The sequence below is a fragment of the Neolamprologus brichardi genome, chromosome 22 (genome assembly GCF_056152115.1).
Source record: "Neolamprologus brichardi isolate AB-2024 chromosome 22, ASM5615211v1, whole genome shotgun sequence".
NCBI classification, from domain to species: Eukaryota; Metazoa; Chordata; class Actinopteri; order Cichliformes; family Cichlidae; genus Neolamprologus; species Neolamprologus brichardi.
Window position 1 is genome coordinate 20,551,646 of NC_142124.1, and position 25,010 is coordinate 20,576,655.

A 25,010-nucleotide genomic window follows, 5' to 3' on the forward strand; every position below is an offset into this window, starting at 1 on the left:
AGCTAGTTTTTCTTTTTTTTTTTTACTCTGATCTTCTTTAATGGGGCTTAAAAAAATGAATGCTCAGGAATTAATTGAGGAAAGAGACGACTAACTAAAGAGATCATTGCAATTTTAATGTAGTTCCTCATGGTGGATGTGTGAGATGGCGCTCAGAGCTGTTTGATTAAACTGCCCCTTATACATTTCTCCAGTCAGACTGACTTAAAAGCTGCATGTGTGTTTATAGTAATAGCGATGGACAAAACAGTTTAAAGGTTTGTTCAAATTCTGCCATCAGACTGAACTTTGAGTGAAATCCAACTTCACTTGTTTTTGTTTGTTTTGTTTGTTTTGTTTTTTTTTTCTCTAAACTAAGCCCCTCAGGTAAACTCCTCAGGGCCACTTTCTTGTCCTCGAACCACATTTTGGAAACCCTTATTTGAACGCGCATCACACAGTCAGAGTGGTCCTTGACCCTCTCTACCCCACCCAAATCCCACTGATGAACCAGCGAAGTTACAGTTGCTGTGTGTTGGTATTTATGCCAGACTGCAGCTCGCTGAAACCCCCTCCGCGCAGCAGATTATCGGACCAAACCATTGCTGCACTTCAGGTTTTAACACCTGTCACATGAGGCTTTACATTCGCAAATCGCCGGCTATCGCTGCAGCTAAGCGAGTTCAGTTTGCCACACTGCAGACGGACATCGGACTCTGCCGTCCTGCAAATGCTGCCACAGTGCAGCTCTCAGTGAGATGAGCTTCCCAAATTGCACCGACACCCCCATTGTGCGACTGGCAGCATCACCCACTGCCTGCAATGCAATGGCGTTATAGCGGCTCTAGTTATGTCCAAACGTTTCTAGTGGCGATTCCGCTCCGGGCTGGCTTTTTATGAGCTCGGAATAGAAATGTTATTTTCGATAGCTTTTGCAAGCAGACCATCCGCATTTCTCGCAAGTTTCCCCTCTGGATTACAGTTTATGTGTGCGGCGCGTCCAGCGAAGCCGGAGCCATGAATGTAAGTCTGACTCTTTTGTTTTTGTAACAGTGAAGCAACCTCGATGTGCTCTGTGGTTAACTTGTTTATTTTGCAATTATTGAGAAAGGTTAGAGGTTGATGTCGCGGAAATTTGCAGTTGGAAGAATGTAAATAAATACGCGTGAAACGGTGTCAGAAGGGGGGGAAACCTGAGCTGTCATGTACTGTGCGGTGTGGCTGATGTGCGCCTGTTTGTCTGATCCCACTGACACCGATCCCAATGTTCACAAACCTTAATTTATATTTCACCTCTCACGTTATCGTCCTCATTATCTTCCTGCGTAAAATCCTCAGAGGGTGCAAAGCACATGATGATCCCCAAGTTCAGATTAATTATTGTTGTTGTTATTATTTTTAACGCAAGCATTTCACATAGGTGTTAACACTGAGCTGCAAGAGTCCAGCATAGTGAATATTAAATACTGAGCCAGGACGTTTAGTTTTCAGGCACCGCTGCTGTTGCTGATGCGTCTATAGCATCCAGGCTGCGGGTTACAGCACAACTTAGGTTAATGGATTCTGTGTCCCAGATGGACGTTATTTTTTTATTTAATAATGTATTTTTATCCCAGCTTTACTGTGTCATGTTTCATTTCACTCTCTGTGGCGTGCATTTCCAAAAAGGATTAAACATTAACGGGTGTAGGTGTATATTTAACTACTACCAGTCGACTACCCTGCTCTAACCCTGTATTATTGCAAATGTGGGCCTTTCATTAAATGTTTCCTTTTTTTTATTGGATGGTATCAACACACATGGTTGAGTGCATCCAGCAACATTTTTTTTTCAGCTTGGGAGCTGACATTTAGAAGCCACAACCATAATGTCAGTTATGGTTTAGAGAGTTGAAGGATGTCTTAGTGTACAAGGGTCACAGCTTCATATGGAAAACAGAGGGTGGGGGAGATAACGGAAAGAGAGCAAGAAAAGAAGAAGGAAACAACCATATTTCCTAGAGCATAGTACCATTTTAAACAAAAAAAAGCACAAATCAAAGGATTTATTATCTGAGAGGGTTAGCAGTGCAGCTCTTCCGTGATGCTAAACACAGCATCTTTGGAGGCCCTTTAGAGTCCAATTGGCTTTTATAACTGCAGTTCTCTTGTACTGAGAGCTTTTACTGCACACATAAGTATCTGTAATTCGTTTTGCCCTCATGTGTCTGAAGAGTGTTGCTGATGGTAAAAATGACTTTTTTCATGCTTTTTAACCATCATTCTGATCATGAAGTTCCACTGATAAAAGGAGGCACTTTGACTCCATGTGGTATTGCGAGCCTGTTTAAACAGTTATCTGTCTTCACTCGACAACACCATTTTTCCATCTTTATAACATCTCCTTTCATCTTTACAGGTATGAATGGGCCTAAAAGAACTATAACAACAGCTGGATCAGACCGAGTGGCACTACTAGTAGAACAAGATACCTCACTTCGGTGCTCTAATGCAGCCAAGGCAATGCTGACATCTCCTCTGAATCCAAAGGCATCATCATGCTGAAAACGGAGGCCTCGGGGGAGAGGACCAGCCTCCGGAGTGCCTCCCCCCACCGTAACGCCTACCGGGCTGAGTTTCAGGCACTCAAGAAGGCCTTTGACCAGCCTCGGCTCGATGGAGACTCAAAGCCCAAAGACCTCGAGCGGGTGAAACAACCGAGGGGACGCCAGTATGGCACACACGTCAGTCGCATTAAGGACATGTTCATGCAAATGGGGTCAGAGAATGCAGCTGCTAAGACTAGGGGTCGTGATGAATCCTCACCACAAAAGCTGGTGAAGCCCACGAACTTCGTCAATAAGGCTGATGGATCAGTGATAAAACTTCAGCATTCCTCATCAGCAGAAAGGATTGGAGGTGCCGGGGCGAAGTTTTCCGAAACCAGAAAGCTATTTGAACAACAGTCACGTGACCAGTCCCAATCACCAGTCTTTCCCTACGGCCGTGATAAAAGGGGTTCCCATGAGCATCTCGATGACTGGCGAGGGGCGAGGTCCAACCGAGGCAGTACAGACTCCTTGGATTCTCTGTGCTCCAGAACAGAGGCATCCTCACCAACTGTCAGCCAACTCAGTGCTGTTTTTGAAAACGCTGACCACCACAACCAGGGGGTTTCATACAGAGGAGTCAGCAGACGAGCCCTCTACTCACCTGACGGATTCCAGCGCCATGGCGGAGACGTCAGTGAGGATGATTCTCTTCGACAATCTCCAGTTCGTGGAACCTACCGGAACAGGATAGGGGGCAAGTTACCCACATCCTCGTCTTCGGAGGACCTCCTGAGCCCGAGTCCTGGAGTAGAGATTTCAGAGCGCAAACAAGATGCTCCACAAAAGGAAGAAACCCAAGACAAAGCTGGAGAGGCTACAGCGGGAGAAGGACAGCGTTTTTCTGGTGCTTCCACCAATGGAAACCAGATTAATGGTTCTTGTGAAGAAGAGGAGAAACCGCAGGACACAACAAAACAAACTGAGGATCTAGGAACCTCCAAATCCTCGAAACCTACACATGGTGCTGTAATTACAAACAAAGCTTTAGAGGATACCACTCACGAGTCGCTGCCGACCACCAGGGAAAGCCAAGAGGACAGAGATGCTTCAAAGGAAGAAAAATCTTCCAAGGACCAGCTGGACGAGCCTGATGAGGAATACACTGGGAATGAGCGGGTGATTTTTAACGCAGATGGGGACGCCTGTTACCAGGGTTGGGGGGAAAGTTGCACGGATCCCGAGGATGACCTCTACGGTGACGATGACGAGGACATTGTCTACGACCCGGGGTCCGATCTGACAGAGATTCCTGGTCTGGCGGAAGAAAACAAAGAGGACATCCCTCCAAAGAGGAAGATTCGCTTCAGCAGTGCTCCTATTACAGTAAGCCAAATGCTGCACAAAAGTGTTGTGAAAGCCGAAATTGTGTAAACACATTTGAACGCAATCTGGCATAAAAGCATTTGTGCAGTGCTTATCAAAAGTAGGTTAAAACAACAGAGAGCTAATGTTGTATCCAGAGCTTTCTTTTTATGGCCTTGTATTTATAGTTACCACTGAACTACTCTTTGTGGTTAGCTTTGTTGTTTGAACACATGAGGTTCATGAGGTTATGCAAACATGACAAATGACATGACCCTAGTTGACTTTTTTCATTTGGCATTTTCTTCCTTTAGTGTATACCGAGTTAGGTAAAATATCACATTATTGGATGCTATAGGTGTTGAAGGTTGTGGCCATTTTGTGATGCTAGGGTCAAAGCACAACATCTATGCATGTGTTAGTCATGCTGGTTCTGCACCCACACAATTTTCACAAGATACTGTGTTTGTTTTTTGTTTTTTTATCTTTCGGAGCCTCTTTGCTCGGGGAGTTGTTTGTGAAACTATGGAGTCTTCACATATCTGTGAAATGCTCTGTATATTCAGCACACAGTGGACCCGTAGTGTCTGTATTTGTGTATGTGTGGTTTTGGTTAACCTTGATGTGTTATGCAAGGTTACAGTAGACATAGCTAAAGATTACATGCATTTTTACCGTTGATCCCACTCTGCTTTCACAGTGGATAGAATTATAGAAAATCTTGTTTTTGCTAATGGAAAATGGTTATTGTTTCTGTAGACAGTGACTTCTTCTCCAGTAAATAGAATTATCTGTACTATGGTATTTGTTTCATCTGCAGTGGAGAATTTTGCTGTTTTCAGTATTGAGTTGGGCACAATGCAGCCAGTGTTGCTTGTGGATTGGGGAGATGGATTTGGGAGATTATGGAAAAATATTTTTCCTTCTTTATCCTCAAGTAATTAGAATCAATTAGCAATGTGGCTTTTGTTACCAGTTTTATCTTCTTAATTCAATTTGTCATTCAAATTTATATATATATATTCATATTTTAAGCTTTCTTAAACTCACAGTCATGATTGAGAGATTTAAGTTCTTGTATGTAAATCTAACTCAAGCTAATGCAAACATTACACAGGTTTATAACCACGTTATAATGAACCAGAACAATTAGTCCAGTTATTCTGTGGAGAAAAACGTGATGTTAGCTCACTAATTACCGTGTGTTAGTCCTTTTGCTCTTTTCTCTTCTTTCCTCTCAGGTTTCATCACACATGCATGAAACTTATAAACACAAACACATTTCCATGATGGAAATTAATTTAAATTAAAATAATATGATAATAGGTTTATATTTTTATTTTTATTTTTTTATTATTATATATATATATGTGTGTGTGTGTGTGTGTGTGTGTGTGTGTGTGTGTGTGTGAGAATAAAAAATGGTATTGCTTTTTTCAACTTGCACTTTCACTAACCACTAAGTGACGAGTAAATAGAGTAAATACATTAAACAGCTTGTTCTCGTATTCAGGTTGAAGAGGCGTAGATTATGCACTGTTTGGCTTTAACTTCAAGGCTTCTGTTTCCCATGAAAAGGACTGACGCTCATTCATCATATGGAATATTCAAGAGAGAAGCTGCCCCCGACCCCACAAAGACGCACACACACAATTAAACATGCGCCCCTCCCACTTTTCCATCGTACGCCCCACCTCCTCTCAGTACACGAGAAACAAACAGCGTTCTGTCTTTTGTTCATCTCTCTGTAAACTGAAAGAGACAAAGCTGTTTTCTCAGCCCCCAGCCCCATACGAGTCCAGCTTGACCCCTGTGGGAGAAGAGGGTCTTACAGCCGTCTAATAATCTAATACATAATGTTCCCTCTATTTGTGTAATACTGCTTAGACCTGCCCATCCAGTCCCATCCAGCAAAGTGGATAAGTCATTTCAATGGACCTGCTTATAAAATCTTTAATTTTTTAAAAAAAAATCTTCGTAGTAGCTACAGAGAATAGATGACACGCAATCAATTTTCAGTCTTTGTGAATATGCAGAGTGAGTTGAGAGCAGCTGCAAAAAAGTATATTGTATCAATCTCTGTGAAGCCGGGGAAAGCAGGGTCTGTTTTCCAGTTCCGCTTAAGTCCGGAAAAAGGATTTGTGAATTGCCATGAAATTTACACCAGATATTCATGTCTGGCTTTGGATAATGACTTTAGTGATATCCCCAAAAAAGTCTAAGTGTGTTCAGTTGGTGTATTAACAAGTATTCTCAGACGAGTGGTATTCATCCTCAGATTTCTTTTGTATTTTTCATAATGAATAACTTATCATGCTACAATTTTGAGTGCTACAACAGAAAACAAGGCAAACGTCATCAAGCCGTTAGCATGAAGTTTGCTGTGTCCACAGTAAGTACCGCCTCACGGAGTTGCCTCCATGGCTGCAAAGTCTAGCTGTTACATCCTCACTGCCCCAGTGAGAAATGGCTGCTTTGAGCTATCCAAGGCGAACACAGTGACCCACAGAAGAAAATCAGGTCTCATATTCATTGAAGTGTAGGTGGTTTTATCCTTGACGTTCGAACCTGTGGTTGGGTTGTCCAGTCTGCAGACAGACTTCTGTATTAAAGTAGATCCAGTTTTCTAATGCATTGAATCCACTGCTGTGTGTTCTTTGCAGCTGGTGTCATGTTGAGGATATAATGGAGACATAGGAATGTAACTAAGGTTCTTTTAATTTTTGATGACTGCCTGGGGGTTACTGATCTCAACCAGTGTTCACTTCACCTTCTTAGTCCCCTCAGGCTTGAAATGTTCAAGCCTTCACTTGATGTAGACCCCAAAAGCTCAAACATCTGTTACATGTTGATTTTTCCTTTTCATGAGTGCATTTTCTTTCCCTGTGTTGTTGAACTGCACCCCAGGAGTTTAACAGAAGTCTTCGACCTCTGTGTGCTGTCTGCTTTGTCAGTTTCCTCTTGTTTACCACTCGTCTGAACGAAGGGCGTTTATATCACCTTTTGACGACATTTTTTCTGCCTTTAGGGAAATTGCATTTTCATTACTTGCAACACTGCAATATCCTAATATAACTAAACAGATGTGGTGAGTAGAGCACTAGTTAAATGGCCACTGAAGCGTCTGTGTAATCACCCACTCCATTCTGCATGCTGTCTGTTACTGGATCTACATTTTGTCCATTGCTTCTGTACCTTGAGTGGAATGATAGCACAACTCTGACTCAGAGCTTTAATCTTTACGATGGATGTGTGTCGCTCCTTTTATGTGTTGCAAAAGTGTTTGTAGATGCATTTTTCTGGGTGCCTTTTACCCTATTTTGAAAGATGTATAGTCTACAGCATTAAAAAGGATGGTTATGTTCAGTATAAACATTTGTGTGTTTCTTGATGAGCACTATAAATATGGAGCTTTTATTTTATGTTTTCAAAAGGATAAGGTATATACATGAAATAATTGGTGTTCTCTGGCTCATTTGTCTCCAACTGATATGTTCATACTTGCAGATTAGATCCTTCTGCAAACATTTGGTTGCAAAAACCACCTACACACGTTTTCTCTGCGTACTATTGCCGTGTGCGTTTTGCAGGCAAAACCAATTCACACACTCATCTTGTACTTTACTGAAGCATGAAAGAACATAAAGACAAAGTTGCTGATGCTGAAAAACTGAGAAAATACACAACTTACGCTGTCTCGGTGCCATTCGTCAGGCATGCAAGGAATTAAGAGAGGGTTATTTCTCTTGAGAATTTTGGAGCTCATTTATCTGCCCTTAATATAGTACATGACAGTGGAGGCTCCAGACTTTTTGTCACGATGTAATTTCTGCCCTAGTCCTCCCTCGTGTATTTGACAGTTTGTCCAACAATGTTGTTATTCAGACAGATCAACAGAAAACATGCGTAACCCCAAAAACATCCTTATCTAGAGCATCAACTAATGCAGTCTTGTAAGACCATTTCAAATTAGATGGCCTGTTGCCAGGAGCTTTGCTTTCTGACCATGTTTACTGATAGAAAGGATTACTCTACTTTAGTGCAATCTGTCTTTCTGAGTGATGATATACTGTATGTGTAACAGCATTGCTTGAATTTTGGATCCAGCACTGACATGGATTTAGGAATTTGTAAATACAATTTAAGTCTGCAGCAGCACTGCTACAGCTTAATCTTCCTCAGTATAGTCTTGTGCTTTAGTGGATGTCTTTTTAACCAAAATTCAATTTTTAGGATACTGTGGAATTTAGTGGTACCCCTCATTTCTTTATATTTTGCTAGGAAAATGGGAAATATGTGCAGCGACTTTGAAAGACATACATGGAAAGACAGTAGCTTAAACAAAGCTTGAAAGTCAGTATTTGGTCTGACTACTTTTATTCTTCACCATAGCCTGAACTCATGTTTCTTGTAATTTCTTTCAGTAGTCTTCAAGAATTGACATTCAAAGCTCTTCTGTGGATGCTGGCTGATTCTCTTCCATTCTCTGTCAAGATGATCCCACACTGCTGCAATAATGTTGCAGTCTGGGCTCCAGGGATGCTAATTTGTGACTGATATTGTTCCACTGTGCAGGTATGCTTTTACTGCACTGGCAGTGTGTTTCAGTGAAGCTTAACAGTAGATGGATCAGCTGAAGAGCCAGAAGCTTCTCTCGGGTCCAGTGTCAGGTCTTTACTAGACGTTCTTAAGGACATGACTTTCAGAAACCGTCATCTGCTTTTTTAGGCCTGACACTTCTTCTGCGTGCCACATCTCCAGTTTCCCCAGTTTTTTAAGGACACTTTGCACATCATGCTGAGATATACAAAGTTTACACCTAACAGCTCTTTGTAATCAATCCATCCATTCGCTTCCGCTTATCCTTTTCAGGGTCGCGGAGGGCGCTGTCATAGGGCGAGAGGCGGGGTACGTCCTGGACAGGTCGCCAGTCTGTTGCAGGACCAACACACAGGGACAGACAACCATTCGCACTCACATTCACACCTAGTGGCAATTTGGATTATCCAATTAACCTATCCCCACAAGCTACATGTCTTTGGACGGTGGACGCAGGGAACACAGGGAGAACATGCAAACTCCACACAGAAAGACCTCGGCCAGATGGTGGAATTGAACTCAGGACCTTCTTGCTGTGCGGCAACAGTGCTAACCACCGTGTCACCGTGCTGCCTTTTTTGCCATTTTGCAAAAATACCATTTTGCACCTGTCAAACTGTTTTATCTTTGACATTTTTCATAGAATCAACTAAAGAAATTTGAACAAATTATTTTGTGACAGGATGCTAATAAAGTGCCTAAAGATGCCATTTTAATTTGGTTCTTTGCTAAGCTGTCTGTTATGTGAAGACACAGAACTGGTTCATCCTTTAGGTTGCAGACCTTTTTTTAAAGCTTGAATGATTCATAGATCCAAATTAAGTGACTTAACCAACAAAAAACATGCTCGCGTACTAGAACTGAACAGAAAATGAGTTAAAAAGCAGCCAATGTCTAAAAACAAAGTTTGAAAGACCTTCAAAAAAGCCTGGAAAATAATTGCTCAACCTCACTTAATACATGAAGAAAATAAAATAAAATTCTGGCTCATTGGAAGCAAAATATAAAAAATGGAGGGTGTCTCAAGTGTTTTGCGCAGTACTTTAAGTTTGTTTATTTCCAAAACAGGAATGAGTCAAAGTACAAAAATATAACTGATAATCCAGCTGATGACTGGTACTAAAAGGTTTTCTGGTAGGACTCTTGTTTCTGTGCACATCTCAGCTGTAGCATGCCTCAGATTTCTTCTTATGCCCTAAACTCTGTTGCATTTCTACGTAGCTGGGTAAAGCTGTAACTAAACCAGAGTTACAAAAATGTTACATGTTACAAAGTATCAAAACCTATATGAAAATATGTATCAAGCAGTGTTTTTTTTTAACTTATTTTATTCAAACCAAGCTGTCAAGTGAAGTACTGCTTTTCTTTAGCAGTTATGCTGTCAATAGAAAAACAATCATGACTCCCTTCCTCTCTTACCTCTGACAGGAACAACTACTCTTGACTCGGATGTTGGGCATGCATGTATTTTGTGCGTGCCTGTAGCTTAGTCACTCCATTATTAATGCAGTTGTGTTTTTGTTTGCTTGTTTCGGTGCCACCCGATCCTCCCTGGGGGATGCATTTTTAATGATCCGGGAAAGGCGAGATGTGCCTTGCGGTTTTTGAGGCTGGTCATTTGCCACACGGCAGACTGTGTCATGAACTATCAACCAACCCCCCACCTACCCAATCTGGCCACGTGCTAATGATATTACCAGTGCGCTGTCAGTTTTTATTGCTGAAAAAAAAGCTGCAGAGAACACAGCATCTCAGTGACACAATGTTCTCAGCGTTTGCTAAGCTCGTGCTTAGGAAGGTTCAGACTGCCGCACCATCACCATGTGCTTGTTTATAGTGAGTCAGAAACAAGATTGAGATCTGCTGATACAAACAAAATCAACCATATAAACCATTTTTGTCCCTTTCTAAGATAATTTTAGGGTTCTGTGCTTCATTCACAGCAGTCCGGATCACACAGACTGGTTATTATGATTCGTAGAAATGCAGTCCCACTCTCTGCATAGTCATTATCACAGCCTAATGAATTACATAGCATAGCAAGTGGGCATGTGCTGTAACAAGCAACATGTTGTGTTACTTCTAATCTCTTCCTCCCTCTCGTTGTATATGATAATATGCACTTGTTTTAAGCTAGTTCTTCTGTCTAGTTTCCCTTTAGGTTTGTTTCCTGTCCTGTAGTTGGCCCTTGTCTCAGGTGTTGGTGGGAGTAGCGGCCCCCTGTAGTATTGTGCAGTAGCCGATAGAAAGGAAAAGCAAGCCCGCTGCAGATACAGCACATGAAAAATCAGCTTTTTGCCCTCCTGTATGAACAGTGTGTGTGCGTCTGTTTTGTATGCAGAAGCGGTGTCTAAAGTTAAAAAAAGAAACGCTGACTTATGTGATTGTGGCATTCCCTGTCAGTGTCACTTCCCCAGATGAGGGAGGATATATGTCAAGAAGATAGAGAGGCTGGCCTTGAATTGACTGTAAATCTCTGTATGTTCTCACCTCTCTTTATATAGAGTTGTATACTGAATGTTTATGTTTCCTCCTCTCTTTTCTCGCTCCCTGTTCTTCCCATCCCCACTTCTTTATTGCTGTCAGTCTGAGTCTGACATTCATTTATTTCCACCATCAGCGACTGTCTTGTCCCCTCAGTATCCAGACACTTTCTTCAGCACCTGTCAGTTCTCCAGCCTGTCGTCGTGCGAATGTGTCTGTGTGGGTGGCCACAGGTAGAAGTAATGGAATGCAAATACGCTGAGGTGTTGCAGCAGAGAAGACTATGAATTTTGTGTGTGTGTGTGTGAGAAAGAGAGAAAGAAAGAGAGAGAGAGAGAGAGAGCCAGGCTGTAGTTTATCCACCGCAGGGTTTGTTGGGTTCATGCCACACCAGTTGGAACATTTCTCCTGGGTTTTCCAGCCTCGTCTTGCCCTGGGCAGCGTCCACTGTCTGGAAGACGCAGGGCGGGTGGCAGCATTGGCACCAATTCACCAAAGGCCCAGTTTAATACCATCAGAGGCTTTTCGCCGTGACTGGGCGCCATGCCGTGCCATCTTAGGCAAGGACTCAAACAGCCCTGGAGCAAATTACCCCTAGCATCACCAACTCCTCAGCTTTTTTTTTCCATCTTCTTTTCTTTATTTCTCTATTATTGCCTGTTCACTGTTCAATAGCCTCAGTGTCTGCTGCTGCTCTAAACCATGAATCATATGAGTCATTCGGTTTCTCTCTCTTTCTCGGGGGATATAGTCTTTCTTTTTTATTTACTGTGGCTCCAGACTCAGCATCTTAAAGATTCCAGTCTCAGTATTATCCCTTGGCTGATCTGCGGTCATCATAGGAGCTATTAGGCCAACCCAACAGCTATCTTTACAGACCAGCTGAGGTGGCTGACAGATATCATTTAGCAGCAAAAACCAATGTCTTGGATGTTGATTGAGTATATATGAGTATATGAGTATATATGTGATTCATCCACCCTTTTCATTAGTGGATGAATCACTGTCATGTGTGTATGCTTGCATCTACACATCTGTGTGTGTGCAATGGCCTTTTAATCTAAAGCCTGCATGAATACCATTCATATTGTTAGGAATCTGTATTCATGTACTTGCATTTGAATCTGCATAAGCGCTCAAATACAAGGACAGAACGAGGATCTTCTACTAAGTAAGAGGCCTCAGCTTTATCGATTTAGATTTCCCAAGCATCTGCAGTGTCCCGGCGTCTGCAGCATCATCCACAGATGACTGTAAAACCGTATTTCAGAGTCAAAGTATACTCCCTTATCCTAATGCGAGGACAGGAGAAAAGATAACAAGAGTGCCTGCCCAAGCAGAACCGCTGCAGAGTCTGCACATAACCGCCAGTTGTTCTGTTGCTGGAGGTTTGTTAACCGGCAAAATACAGAAACGCGCGTGTGTTTGATTTCACAGGGCATTGATCAGTGCGTTGTGCAGATGAAGGTTAAGTCTAAGAAAAGAGGGGATAAGAGACGTCCTTTGATACAGTTAAGAATGATAGATTGCACTTTGCGGTTTGTATTCCAGATCTTAGAGAAGGGATTATATCTGCCTGTATTTTATGTTGATGAATGAGTTTGTGGGAGGATAAGCACTGACAATGGGAGAATTGTGAAAGGTGATATGTTTTCGGGCTCTGTGGACTATCTTCATACAGACCATTCGCATCACCGTCAGCAAGCAGCATGACACAGAGTCAAGGAGATTTATAGCTGTTCCAGAATGTAAACTTCTGTCGTGGTTTTTTTGTTTTTGACCCGAGCACGGTGTTAAGCTTGACAGAAACTGCAGGCAGCATAGATGAATATATTTACATGGAAATGGCCGTGTTGTGTTAAAACCCTCAAAAGCTGGCTCCATTTCCAAGGGAGAACCACATGGGGAAACGGTCCCTTATACTTCAGTCTTCCTTTTTTAGTGACTCTCCTTGTGTGAAGCTACTATAACTAAAGTAAAAATGTAGGGGTTTGTCATTACAGTATGATTAGGTCAAAGTCGCAGCCAGTTTGTTAGACTAAATGGACTGCTTCTTACACAGCGCGTTCTGCTCAATGTCTCATACACTCAGTCACACACACATTCATGCAATGCTTTTATCTATACCTAAGCACCTCTGCCTGACAACTGGGCAACCCAGGGTTCAGTATCTTACCCAAGGATCCTTGGACATATGGACTGGAGGAGCTGAGATCGATTCAGCCACAGCAGTCCCGAACGACTAATATGGGTAAACATATTGATATCCGTCAAACTATGGCCCCAACAGTTTGTCCCACAGCTGTCAGGCTAGTATTTGCCAGGTGCATGTCTGGTCTTACTCTCTTGCCACTTTACACCTCCCTAAAGTAATAAAAGCAGCAGGCAGCAGATCTGCCACCCTGCCAAGGTTAAGCACACTCTCACACGACGGTGTACCAAATCATTCTTTGTGCGCCTTTGAGCCTCTTATCGCTCTACTGGTATTTCAGATCCAAAAGTATTTTTTCCCCCAGAACAAAATCCAATTATTGTAGGAGAACAAGAAGATATTATACATCCGATCTGAGAAGAGAAGTAGCTGTGAGAGAGAATCTTGACCTTTATATTTCAGATAGCCCTTCTACATATTTTATCTGTTCTTAAAGAATTTCTGAGCCTGGAAGCCAGGTGGTGTTTGGACAGGATGGAGATGCATACCGGGGTTTCTGTTTAGAGCCAGATAACCATCGGGTGTCTTTGTTTTGTAGGCAAATGCTTTCTGTTAAATGTTTCAGTCTGTTTCTCTGTTTCTGGTTCACTCTCTTCCTGCCTACCTATTCTTATTTCCCTTGTGTGTGCTGTTTCATTTATCTCATCACTCTTTCCCTCAGTCACCATTATTCTCTATTCCATCCGCTTCCTATTCAGTTCATCTGCCTCCCAGATGCGTAGAAGTCCCTCGCTTGCCCTTATCTTTCTCCATCACTGAGCCTCCGCCCACTCTTCTATGCTTACCTTCCCTCACAGATCCACCCTCATCAGTCCTCATCTTCCCTCATGACCTCATCTTTTTTCTCTCTCTCTCTGTCAAGTGACTGGCCACATGCTAATGTGTTTGTAGATAGCACACAGTGACTGAGAGAGGCTATTAGATAATGTACTGGCTGCCAATGGCGGCATCGCGTTCAGGACATCCTGGACAGAGCAAGTGCTGGTGTTAGCATTTGTCAGCAGTGTGCATACGTGGGTGTGTTTAACGGGTCTATGAGTGTGATGGCGTCTGCTACTGATTGCTGAGTGTTTGCGTGTGTCTGATTTGATATGCTGTAATTCTCTGCACAGTCTATACAGTGCATATACTCATGTGTGCGTGTGCTTCTGGGTGCAAGCAAGTGTTAATAATGCAGGGCTGTTGATAACACTGAATGATTGATTACAGGGAGGTCATGGAGATCTCATGCAAGATCTCACAGAGCAAATCCTGGCAGCATCATGCCATCTCATTGTGCCCTGTCTGTGCGTGCAGCACACTATCTCTTTAACAGAGTGAGTAACACATCTATATGATGACTTATTGATGCAGTTTTGTGAATAACTCAAATGATTTAAGTCTAATTAATGGATCCTGTTACATTAATTTTTAATGTCATTTTCTTCTTGAATTTCACCAAAGATCAAGATTCAAAAACCTCCAGTTTATCTTCTGTCCAAAACAACCAATTTAGCTCATCTTCCTCTCTTTAAGCTGTCTTTCTTCTGATTGGCTGCCCCTCACAAACAGAAGCTTTGTTAGCTGATGGGCAGAGATATCCACTCTCTTTGATGTGAAACTGATCACAGACTGACCTCAATATTTGAAACTTTGGCCACAATTAATATAAAGAGTGACAGAAAACAGCTAAAGGGTTCACTTCAAGCTAAATCTGAGATACTCTTCATAAAATTGTTGATTGCACCGTCATGTATCAAATGTCACTAGTTTTTCAGATTCTATTAATAGCACCTGGAGTCGGGGTTTGCAGGTGCCTGTTTTGCCGGAGTGAAGCTTATGCCTTCATGCAAGCTTCCCTCTGCACTTACATGCATGTTAATCTACGCGCTTGAACACTTTGCATATTCTTACACCTCTTTCTTCGACACCAGCAGACAGCATTCGGCAGAACACCACACTAAAGTCGTGACAAGAGCGTGCACAGCTCTCTCTCCTCCCCTTTCCTTCCTCCTCGGTGCAGGGAGCCGTGAGAGCTCTTGGTTGGGATGAGATTTGAAGTGACAGCTGACTGTTGCAAGGGAGGAGAGGCTCCTCTGAGGACCACACAGCTCAGAGAAAGAGAGAGGCATCCCCGTCCTCAAAGCAATTATGTTTCCTTGCATTACAGTTTATTTGTGGTTGCAGTTTTTTCTTTCATATAAAGACCTTGTTTATCCAAGTGCTGTTAGCTAAAAGTAGTGCTGTGTTCCCAATAACTGGGAACACAAAGCTCTTATTTACTCCCTCGCCTAAAGAGCAACCACTGTTGTCAAGAAGAGTAGTATAAATGTATGTAACATTCCCAGGTGTGGCATTGTTAGTGTCGTATGTGCAAAGGCAAAACCTGTTCCTGTGAGGCTATTAGTACAGTATGATGTGCCCTTTATAAAGCCTGAATACATTTTTTAATGCAACTAGCTTATATAATTCTTTGTGTTGTTTTTTTTTTCAGGTGTTTAACACCTACTCCAATGAAGACTATGACCGACGTAATGAGGAGGTGGATCCCGTGGCCTCCTCTGCTGAGTATGAGCTGGAGAAGAGGGTGGAGAAACTGGAGCTCTTCCCTGTGGAGCTAGAGAAAGGTGGGGAAAAAATCTAAGAAAATCCTAATGAAGATGGGATTCTGTCAGCTACTTATCATACCCAACAGACAGAACCACCCACACAGGATGTCTTTGTTTTTTGCTTTCTTCTGTACTTTCCTAATTTCTTTCCTTCACGTTTCCTTCATCCCCTTCCCATAGATCATGCCTTAAAGTTTAAATCTCTCCCTCGACCATTAGCAGTATTTTGTTATTATTATTATTGTTGTTAGATGTTACAAAGAGATCATTCACAAATTGCAATTTGACTTAGATTATCCCAAAAAGCAAGGATTGCTTAATTCATCCTAATTCCCCAGACGTGACACTGCTTGTTTTCCACTTGTCTTGTTCTGTACTAAAATTCATTTACACCCAGGATCTAAAATATACTGACATTACGTTGTGGGACACCACAATCTACTCTCTGTTATGTAACACTAACAGCATTTGAATTATTAACACAGGACAGGGATGAATGAAGGGCATTTCTCCTCCATTTTTTACATTCTTGTAAAAATTGTTTCATGTCTTGGAGGTTGACGTCTCATTCTTTCAGTTAATACTGAACTTATTCACATATTCTGTCATATTCCACAATATGGTTGACATTGGTAACAGAAGTCATTTTGGGTTTGATTGACTGGATCTTTGGACACTTGTGAAAATACAGAGAATGACACTTGAAATTTGTGGGGTTTTTGTGCTTCCAGATGAAGACGGCCTGGGGATCAGTATCATCGGGATGGGTGTTGGTGCTGATGCAGGCCTGGAGAAACTGGGCATCTTTGTTAAGACTGTCATTGAGGGTGGAGCTGCGGAGAGAGATAGCAGGTGGGTGCTGCTTTCCTGCTGGATATCACACATTTCTTTCAGTCTAAAAGTGGGTCTGGAGACAACAAATAACATGCACGTAGGATTAAACTTGCATATGTTGTGCAAAAAATATATAAATGTAGTCCCTCCACAGGAAAAAATTTCCATAGATGTTATTTCCCCCAGCACCACTCCACCATATTGTCTCGCTCAGTCTTACATGCGCAGTCACGCTCTATATCTATCAGATTTAACAGCAGGGGTTCAGATTATATCCACCGAGAGAGGCACAGTCTTACACAGGTCTGTACCTGTGTAGGTGTGTGTGTAGGTGTGACGGAGTCGTTACATTAAATTATATTTCTTTTTCTCTGCAGAAAAACGCTGATTTTTAAAGTCTCTGTTTCTATTTATGTCCCTGGATGTTTTACAGTATTGCATTATGTGTTTTTGTGCATTATGAAAAGTGTAAACAGTGCAGAGTTAGCAATGAGTCAGAGATGGAGGAGATGACAGCTCCTCAGCTGACAGACTGGCCTCTTGAGCTGTCACCTTCCACCTGTTAGTTTGTTTGTGTGGTTCAGATTCCCCATAAACAGAAACTGCTCCTCACAATGCAGTTTGAAGCTAGTGAGCTCTTCATAGAAAACAAGCCTAAAGCAGCAGGGCTGTTTGCACTAGGTGTTTCCTCCTGGGATTTATTCTTATGGTAGAAATTTTGAGAAACATGACAGTGAGATTAGTTAAAATGTAACCAGCAGAGCGATGGAGAAAAGCAGCGGCAGAAAGGAAGCAGCTCCTTCGAAAGTGAGAAAAGTTGATCTGTTCTAAGATGACAGTTTCACTGACTCCAAAAAGCCTAATTTCCCATGGTGAGGGGGAGAAGTGAGAGAAGTTGAAAAGATCAGAGGAACACTGTGCTGAAGCTCGAGTTCACATTTGTGTGACTGTAGAGTTGAGCCTGTTTCTTTTTTTTCTTTAGTGGAAAAAAAGTTTTTAGTTTAGTTTCATTTTTACAACAATGCTGTAGAAGCTGCTGAGCGTGCTCCTCCGTGTGCTTGTTTAGATTTTTAGCGATGCTAGCAGCGCGGTTGTAGGCATGGCGACAATAAAAACCAACCTCTAATCTAATAGCTGCCTTGAAATGATGTATTCTGAAAAATGTATTTATGGTCACCAAAGAATGAAGTCTGCTTTGTGTTCAGAGCTAATTAACATTAACACATGTGCACTACTGTGTAATGAAAATTTGGTGATCATTACACAGCCGAGGACAGCCACTGTTGCTATTTCATGAATATTTTTAACATCTAGTTTTTGTGATGAGACGCTACATGACAAAAATGTTGTTCATGGACTGTTCAGCTTTGAGATTTGGGGGTTATTTTTCTTTAGTAACATGTCTGCCTTCAGACTCATGTAATGAAATACAATAAAATACAAAAATACACAATTAGGTTGATATTTTACCACTTTACCTGCTGGACATTGATGTAACATTTGCATGTTAAAACATGTTTAAAGTGCTTAACATGCATATCTAAACATAAAATCTCAGAACACTTAAAATATTAACAAACTGACTTAATATAAGTGAAGATATTGGTGAAGTTTAATAGTTTCATAGTGATATTTGTAGTTTAGTGGTGAAATGGACATCTGCACTTAATATAAAGACTGAATAAAAGAAAAGAAAAAGGAAAAAAAGAAATATTCACAAATTAAATATCTTTTTACAGCTGGCTTTAAAACAGCCAGAGTGCCGTGCATATTTAAGTAATGTATTCACATTTACATAACACTCTTCTATTCTTACTGACCATTCAAACTTTCATTTTAACCATACATACAGCACTTTATGGCCAATTTAGAATCAGCAATTACCCCAACACACATGTCCTCAGACTGTGGGAGGAAGCCAAAGTACTACGTTTTTATTATACTTCAAGTGAATGAATGCTTCCAACATTATATTGCATCATTAGTGTCTTTATTAGAGATGGAAACACAGCTGTTCTTTATCGTGAATCTGCAGTTCTGGCTGTGGCCTCATGATGGATTTCACAATAGACCATGATCACAGTATTAGAGAAATAAACTATACACTTGAGATGTTAGTGTCATGGCTGCAAAAAGTAATCAGTAATTTTTGCATGCTCACTTATTTGTGCACACACACACACACACACACACACACACAGAGATATACACAGGGAGAGAAGGGAGGAGTCACTATCCAGAATGTGATTTCCTTGAGTCATTACCCTCCCTGCCACAGGGCTCTGTCTTTGCTGAGTCTGACTTAATGGTCTAATGTGCAGGAGCGCATTCACTCTCAGGCAGACAGAATGACTTGGCTGTGGCTCGATGTCTCGCCTGTGTGTGTGTGTGTGTGTGTGTGTATGTGTGTGTGTGTGTGTGAGAGAGAGATAGGGGACATGAGGGTGATAGGATGTGTAATTCGGTGTATGTACATTAACTGACAAGGTCCTTTGTTGGCAGTTTTTTGTCTTTCCTGCTGCCTTTGTTTGGAAGTTGTATACCGACTAGGCTCGACCACATACAGCCACATTTGGATGGTAGCATCTATGAAGGTCAGAGAAGCATCTGGACCGCTGACAGACAACCAGCCTGCTGTCTGTCTACCTGTCAGGCCCACGTGTCTCTATACATCCCTGTGACATCTGTGATTGATGCGTCAGCCGTCACAGACATACTATATCCTGCTCGGCAGCTGGTGTTATGTTGTAACAGACTGGGAGAAGGAGCTGCAGTTTTATATGAAGCCATCAAACACCTCTTCATTTTGATATTATTGTTGCGGTAAATAAAAAGGAAACAGTGCAGAGGATGCATTTGTAGGTAGCTAGTGATTTTGACCATTGTTAAATAGTCTTAGCTAGTGTGGCTCTCTCCAATTTATGAAATTGTAATTGTAGATCACTTGAGAACTCTTTTATCTTTGAGTTTTATTGCTTTTAAATTGAACCTATGGGGGTAGTTCATTCATACAAATCAAGAAAAATCGAGTTAAGAGACCTTCATCTCATCTGCCCATTTTATTTGACAAAAATGTGAGAAATGTACAAGTTTAAAGTTTTCAAGCTTGTGTTCATAAGTATCGAGGAGATGGGCCTTTTTGCACTCTGTTTTGGACCAAATAAAAAACCAAATTGCTGTTGAAGAAGAGAATAATGTGTCTGTTGTGGCTTCCAGCAATTAATTATTAGCAAAATTCACTGTTTTGTTGAAAATAATGAGAGCTAGTTTTTGTTTTATTTATATGTTGAAGCAGTTACTCAAAATCCAGATTCAAAATCCCTCTGCATCTTTTTTTTCAGTACAGATTTTCATGCAAATTGAAATTGAATATTCAACAAGGCTGTCTGTTTTAAGCAATTTGTTCGCAGTTCCCCTGAATCTTGTATACTCAAGTGTTATCAGGAGTTTCATTTTAGGTCAAGAACTTAGGCGACCTCCCGTCATGTCCAGAGCAGAGCACAAATACCGGATGTATTGTAGCCGAGGGCGAAAGGCGTCCATGTCCCCATTAGCCCTCATAGTTTGTTTTGAGTCTCATCTCCTCTGTCTCCTTGTTACACAGTAGTCTGGAGCTATTGCACTGGAAATTTGTGACCCCAGAAAGTTTTCCGCTGTTGTAGTTCTATAAATTATGTGAACATGAACAATGATACGCCAGCGTGTTTGTGCCTTTGTGCATCTTTTAGCCTTTGGACCACAATCATTTTCTAATGCAGAAGCCCAGCGTGAGGTCATATGTGCATGCAAATTTCAGCTTATATATATGCACAGTAAAAGTAAATGCAGACATTTATTCCTGATGTCTATACTACTGATATATTTTTATTTACTCCTGCACAGTTGGTGTTGGAGCACCTATAATTTCATTGTACATGTACAATGACAATAGAGGCCTATTGTGTTCTATTCTATTCTATTCATTTATTTTATAATTACATGTGTATTACTATCTTCTCTTAAGTGCTGAAAGATTCTTCTTCTTGCATTTGCCAGAATCAAAGTGAATGACCAGATCGTGGAGGTGGATGGGACCAGTTTGGTGGGCGTCACTCAGAGCTTTGCTGCCTCAGTCCTCAGGAACACATCAGGAGTCGTCCGGTAATACACACATGCAACCATAAACTATAATGCAGTCTAATGCAAAAAGGTATTGGGAACAGGACATAGTAATGCTGGAGTGATAACTCCATTAGAATTCAAATTTTGAGAGTTGAATTGTGAAAATGAGTTGTAACAGTACAGCAGGATTTCAGGAAAGTGTGTCAAGCCGCTGTCAGCTCCAAAATCCACGACTACTATTATACAATCAGAGTTATTTTACAGCTCCCTAAAAGTTCTAAAGCGTTCTTTATATTTAGTGATGGTCTCACTAGCCACAGGAAGAGTATCAATGCAGTTAGTCCAGCTATTATGGTGCAAAAGTCCTACTTAGTGAGAAATACCTTAACATTACACGACGAGCTGTTTTTGACAGGGTCTGCTAACAGCACTGGGAAGCAGAGGAAGTACTCACACACATAGAGATGTGAAAGAGAAGGCTGCGTTTAGTTGAGTCTCGCTGTTGTCTTTCCTGTTTATTGACATGCTTTCGTTTTTATGTCTCTCTCTCTGGATTCTCGCCATTGTGTGTTATTGAGGATGTTCTCCACTCTTTTCATTCTGCCTCTTTTGCACCATGTCTTCTTCAGTCATCTCGGGAGAAGTGTGCGAGTTTATTTTCAGACCTCGACCTTGCTGGTGTAGAGCCCTCCATTCTTTGTCATGGATCTATATTCATATTATGCTTGAACTCACCTGTGGAAAGACAGATAGCTGTGTGGGAAGTACAGTGTCTGATGAAAAGCTGACAGCTGAACAAAGAGATATCCAAAATAATCAAAAGTGTTGGACAGATGATGTTTGCTGAAATAATATTGACAGTGGTGATTTTCCAGGATGTGGCTGTACAGATGAGGCAGCCTTGAAAACGCCGACGTATATCATCTGTCCACCTCGCAAATATAAATAAATAGTTATGACAAGTCTAAAAACTGAAATACACTGACGCACTTGTAAGATATATAAATGTTGTAGTCCAGTATATGAACATTAAACTCTGACAGTGTTTACAGGAAATATAATGATAAATCTCACTCCTCGCTGTCATTTCTTCCAACAAATTATCACTCCTCCTGCCCTCTCTTCACCGTCACTCTTTCAGTCTTCATCCATCAAGTCTCACTCACTCCACCCCCTCCTCCTCCTCCTGCTCCTCCTCTGTAAATCCTTCCCTCACTCCGTCTGATCACCAGGGGTTTTATGGCCAACTGTCCTACATTTGCCATTTTGCTATATTTACCCCGGCTTCCAGCAGCAAATCATCCAGGTTTAGAGGTGATCCCAGGATCTTTTAAAAACGTGCTGCCAAGACCCCGTCACAGACAGGAAACTGTTCCCAAAATACATGGAACATTGGAAAATGGCTTTAGCACATAATAGATAGCATTAGATAAAAAGAATAAGGACATCTGTGTTTGATCAATTATTTCTTTTCATAACAATGATTCTAGGCGTTATGCAACCCTGATACGCAACTCTCACACACAAATGCATCAATGCATCAGAATTATTGTCAAGAAGCACTGTTACAACAAACAAATACGAGTTGAGGAAACAAATTTTCTTATTTTTTGTTAAGTTGAAGTTAACTCTGTTAATATTTTGTATTGATTAACTGTTTTGCAGAGCTTTGGAAGAAGCATTTAAATACTTTGAGTAAAAGTGGCAATGTTACAGTGTAAACATGTTCTTCAAGAAGAAGTCAAGTACACAAAATACTACTTAAATAAAAGTTAAAAAGTATCATACTACCTATGCCTTTTATCCGTAGCTCATTAAGCGGTCATATCTTCTGTTACTGGAGTGTATTTGAGTTATTATTTTAGAGTACATCACTTTGATAATCCATCTTGAGCTAATGTAGTTGCTTTATTCTTTGCTGTGGGTCTAATTCTATAACAAGATATCATAATTTATCAGTACATTTTTATTTAATATTAATATTCTGCAAAATAATGAGTAACTAAAGCTTTAAAATAATGGTCATATACGTACAGTAACTGCCCCCAAACTTTAGTGGAGCAGAAGTAAAAAGAAGCATTTCAAAGTATTTAATCGAATTAAATACACATCATAGTTATACTTAAGTGCAGTACTTGAGTAAGTGTATTTTTTGCATTCCACTATCAGACTTAATCATGCTCTAAATTGAACTCAGATTAACTTGCAGTAGATACATTAGATAGCATGTCTCCAACACGGCTGACCAGTCATATCTGGTATGTGTGAACCTGTGCTGACATCCTCAAACGGCTGTCAACCCAGTGCTGCTTAATGCTCAAGACGTGTGTCCTGCATTGCTTCTCCGAGCATCACTTTCTGCATCCTTGCCACGTCTCTATTAATTGGAGTAAATGGAATAAATCAGTGGTGTCTGCAGCTGAGCTGATCCTGCACAGCATCCTGTGTGGCAGTCCCAGATCTTAAGGAGAAACTACGACAGGCTCCCCATGCGTGAGCGGAAAGGCTCTTTTCAGGTCAGCTACTCTTCAGACCTCCCTGCTGTCCAAAGGCTTCCTCCAGTAGAGTACTTAGCTTAACCCCTCCAACCCCCCTTCTTTTTCTACTTACTGTGTGTCCTGGCCCTCAGTTGTTCCTTCACATGTAGATCAAATACGCCTCTCTGCTGGAGCGTAAGGCTTTCTCTACATCCCCTTTAGAAATATATAAAAGAGCTCTCGGGAGATGAATTCACTTGATTAGACCCCTTCTCCGATCCACTCTCGCTTTCTTTTTCTGTTTTCTTCTCTCTCACACACACACACACGCACGCACACACACACACACACACACACAATAGCTCGGGCCACGCTCACACATACACATAGTTACAGGGACCCTGCTGGGTGAGCCACAAAAATCCCCTTACTTGATTGCTCGGCTTCGTTGGTGTTACGAGGAGAACAAATTGGTGATTGCGTTATAAATTTTCTTTTGAGTTGCAGAACTATTATTTGCTGTAAGTTTTTACATTTTGAGCAGAAGCATGATGAGAGAGATGAGCATCTTTTTGCTTTGTTATCCCCTTATTTGTAGCTCTAATTTGTACTCTCAGTGCTCCCTCTCCCTGTAATATAGACAAACACAAATCTATAAGCAATCTTTATCTCTTGCTCTTTGTCATCATCTGCATCTTTAGCTGTATTTTAATGTGATATTTTCTGTGTTTGTTTGCATGCGTAACTGCTGGTCTTCTCTGTTTAGTTCGCTGCCAGCTTAATAACAGGCTGCCTGGCCGAGCTGACTGTCGCCTCACATTATTATGCGTGTCCTGTCTCCCAGCCCTGCCCACTACGTCAGCACATATCGCTGCCATTGCTATGTGGCTGTGGGCCTCTGTTTTGCTCTCTGTGTTACTGTTGTGTTCATTTCTTTGTATAAATACACATCACAACAAGAAAGATGGACAAAAAATGAATTTAAAGTTGTTTTCCTCTTCTGCACGTCAGGCTACATTATTAGGTAAATCATAAGTTCCAGAGAGGTTTGTAGTTACGTTGTAGGTTATGATGTAGATGAAGTATAAATCGAGTGTCAGACAAATGTCAAACCCTTTAAAATATTAAAAATTAAAAATATTAGTTTTTGTCAGATGCTACATTTACGATTAAACCCTTTATATCGAGTTTCTAAAGAAAATAAATCTGATAACTCACAGTGTGAAAGGTCGTGGTTTTGTAATTATAATATTCATACTTGTAATTACAAGATAAATTATTTAACAAATTCAAATAGTCATGTGGTAACTAAAGCTGGCCGATATCAGTCCATATTAGTTGCTTGCCGATCTGTTAATATTTAGTAAGTAAAAAAAGACGAGAAAAACACCCTTCAAATATTTTTGTTTCATTGTTTGTCCACCAGAGGGCGCTGCAACAATGACGCAACAATGTGATCCAGGTTTAGAGAGAACATAAACGAGTAAATAAACATAACAAATGTTAGGGAAATCTGCATATCTGACAGAAAAAAAAAATCGGCCGACATATCGGAATATCAGCATTTTTAAATCACCAAATATCAATCCTATATCTTTTAGGCTCTACTGTCATGTCACGCCTCTGTGTCTGTAGGTCAACAGTGCCTCTTGTTGTCACAGGTTTGTGATCGGCCGGGAGCGTCCAGGTCAGCAGAGTGAGGTGGCCACACTCATCCAGCAGACCCTGGAGCAGGAAAGGAGACAGAGAGAACTACTAGAGCAGCAGTACGCCCACTATGACGCCGATGATGATGAGGTATTGACCATACGCAACCCTGGCCACTGCCCTGGGTGTCCTCTAC

General features: G+C 41.3%; 1 protein-coding gene across 3 annotated transcripts in view; it reads left to right on the forward strand.

The window, feature by feature from the left end:
- Positions 1–25,010, forward strand: part of ppp1r9a (protein phosphatase 1, regulatory subunit 9A) — a 48,449-nt gene that overhangs the window by 1,828 nt on the left and 21,611 nt on the right. For 2 of the 3 annotated variants that reach the window (XM_006787667.3, XM_006787669.3), the window contains exons 1-6: positions 528–1,002; positions 2,378–3,893; positions 15,641–15,773; positions 16,487–16,607; positions 20,625–20,729; positions 24,829–24,964. In XM_006787667.3, the coding sequence (XP_006787730.2) occupies positions 2,517–3,893; positions 15,641–15,773; positions 16,487–16,607; positions 20,625–20,729; positions 24,829–24,964 (1,872 nt within the window). In that variant the 5' untranslated portion in view covers positions 528–1,002; positions 2,378–2,516. Of the gene's footprint in view, positions 1–527; positions 1,003–2,377; positions 3,894–15,640; positions 15,774–16,486; positions 16,608–20,624; positions 20,730–24,828; positions 24,965–25,010 lie in introns of those variants that run through there. The other variant, XM_006787668.3, reaches the window with a different exon arrangement.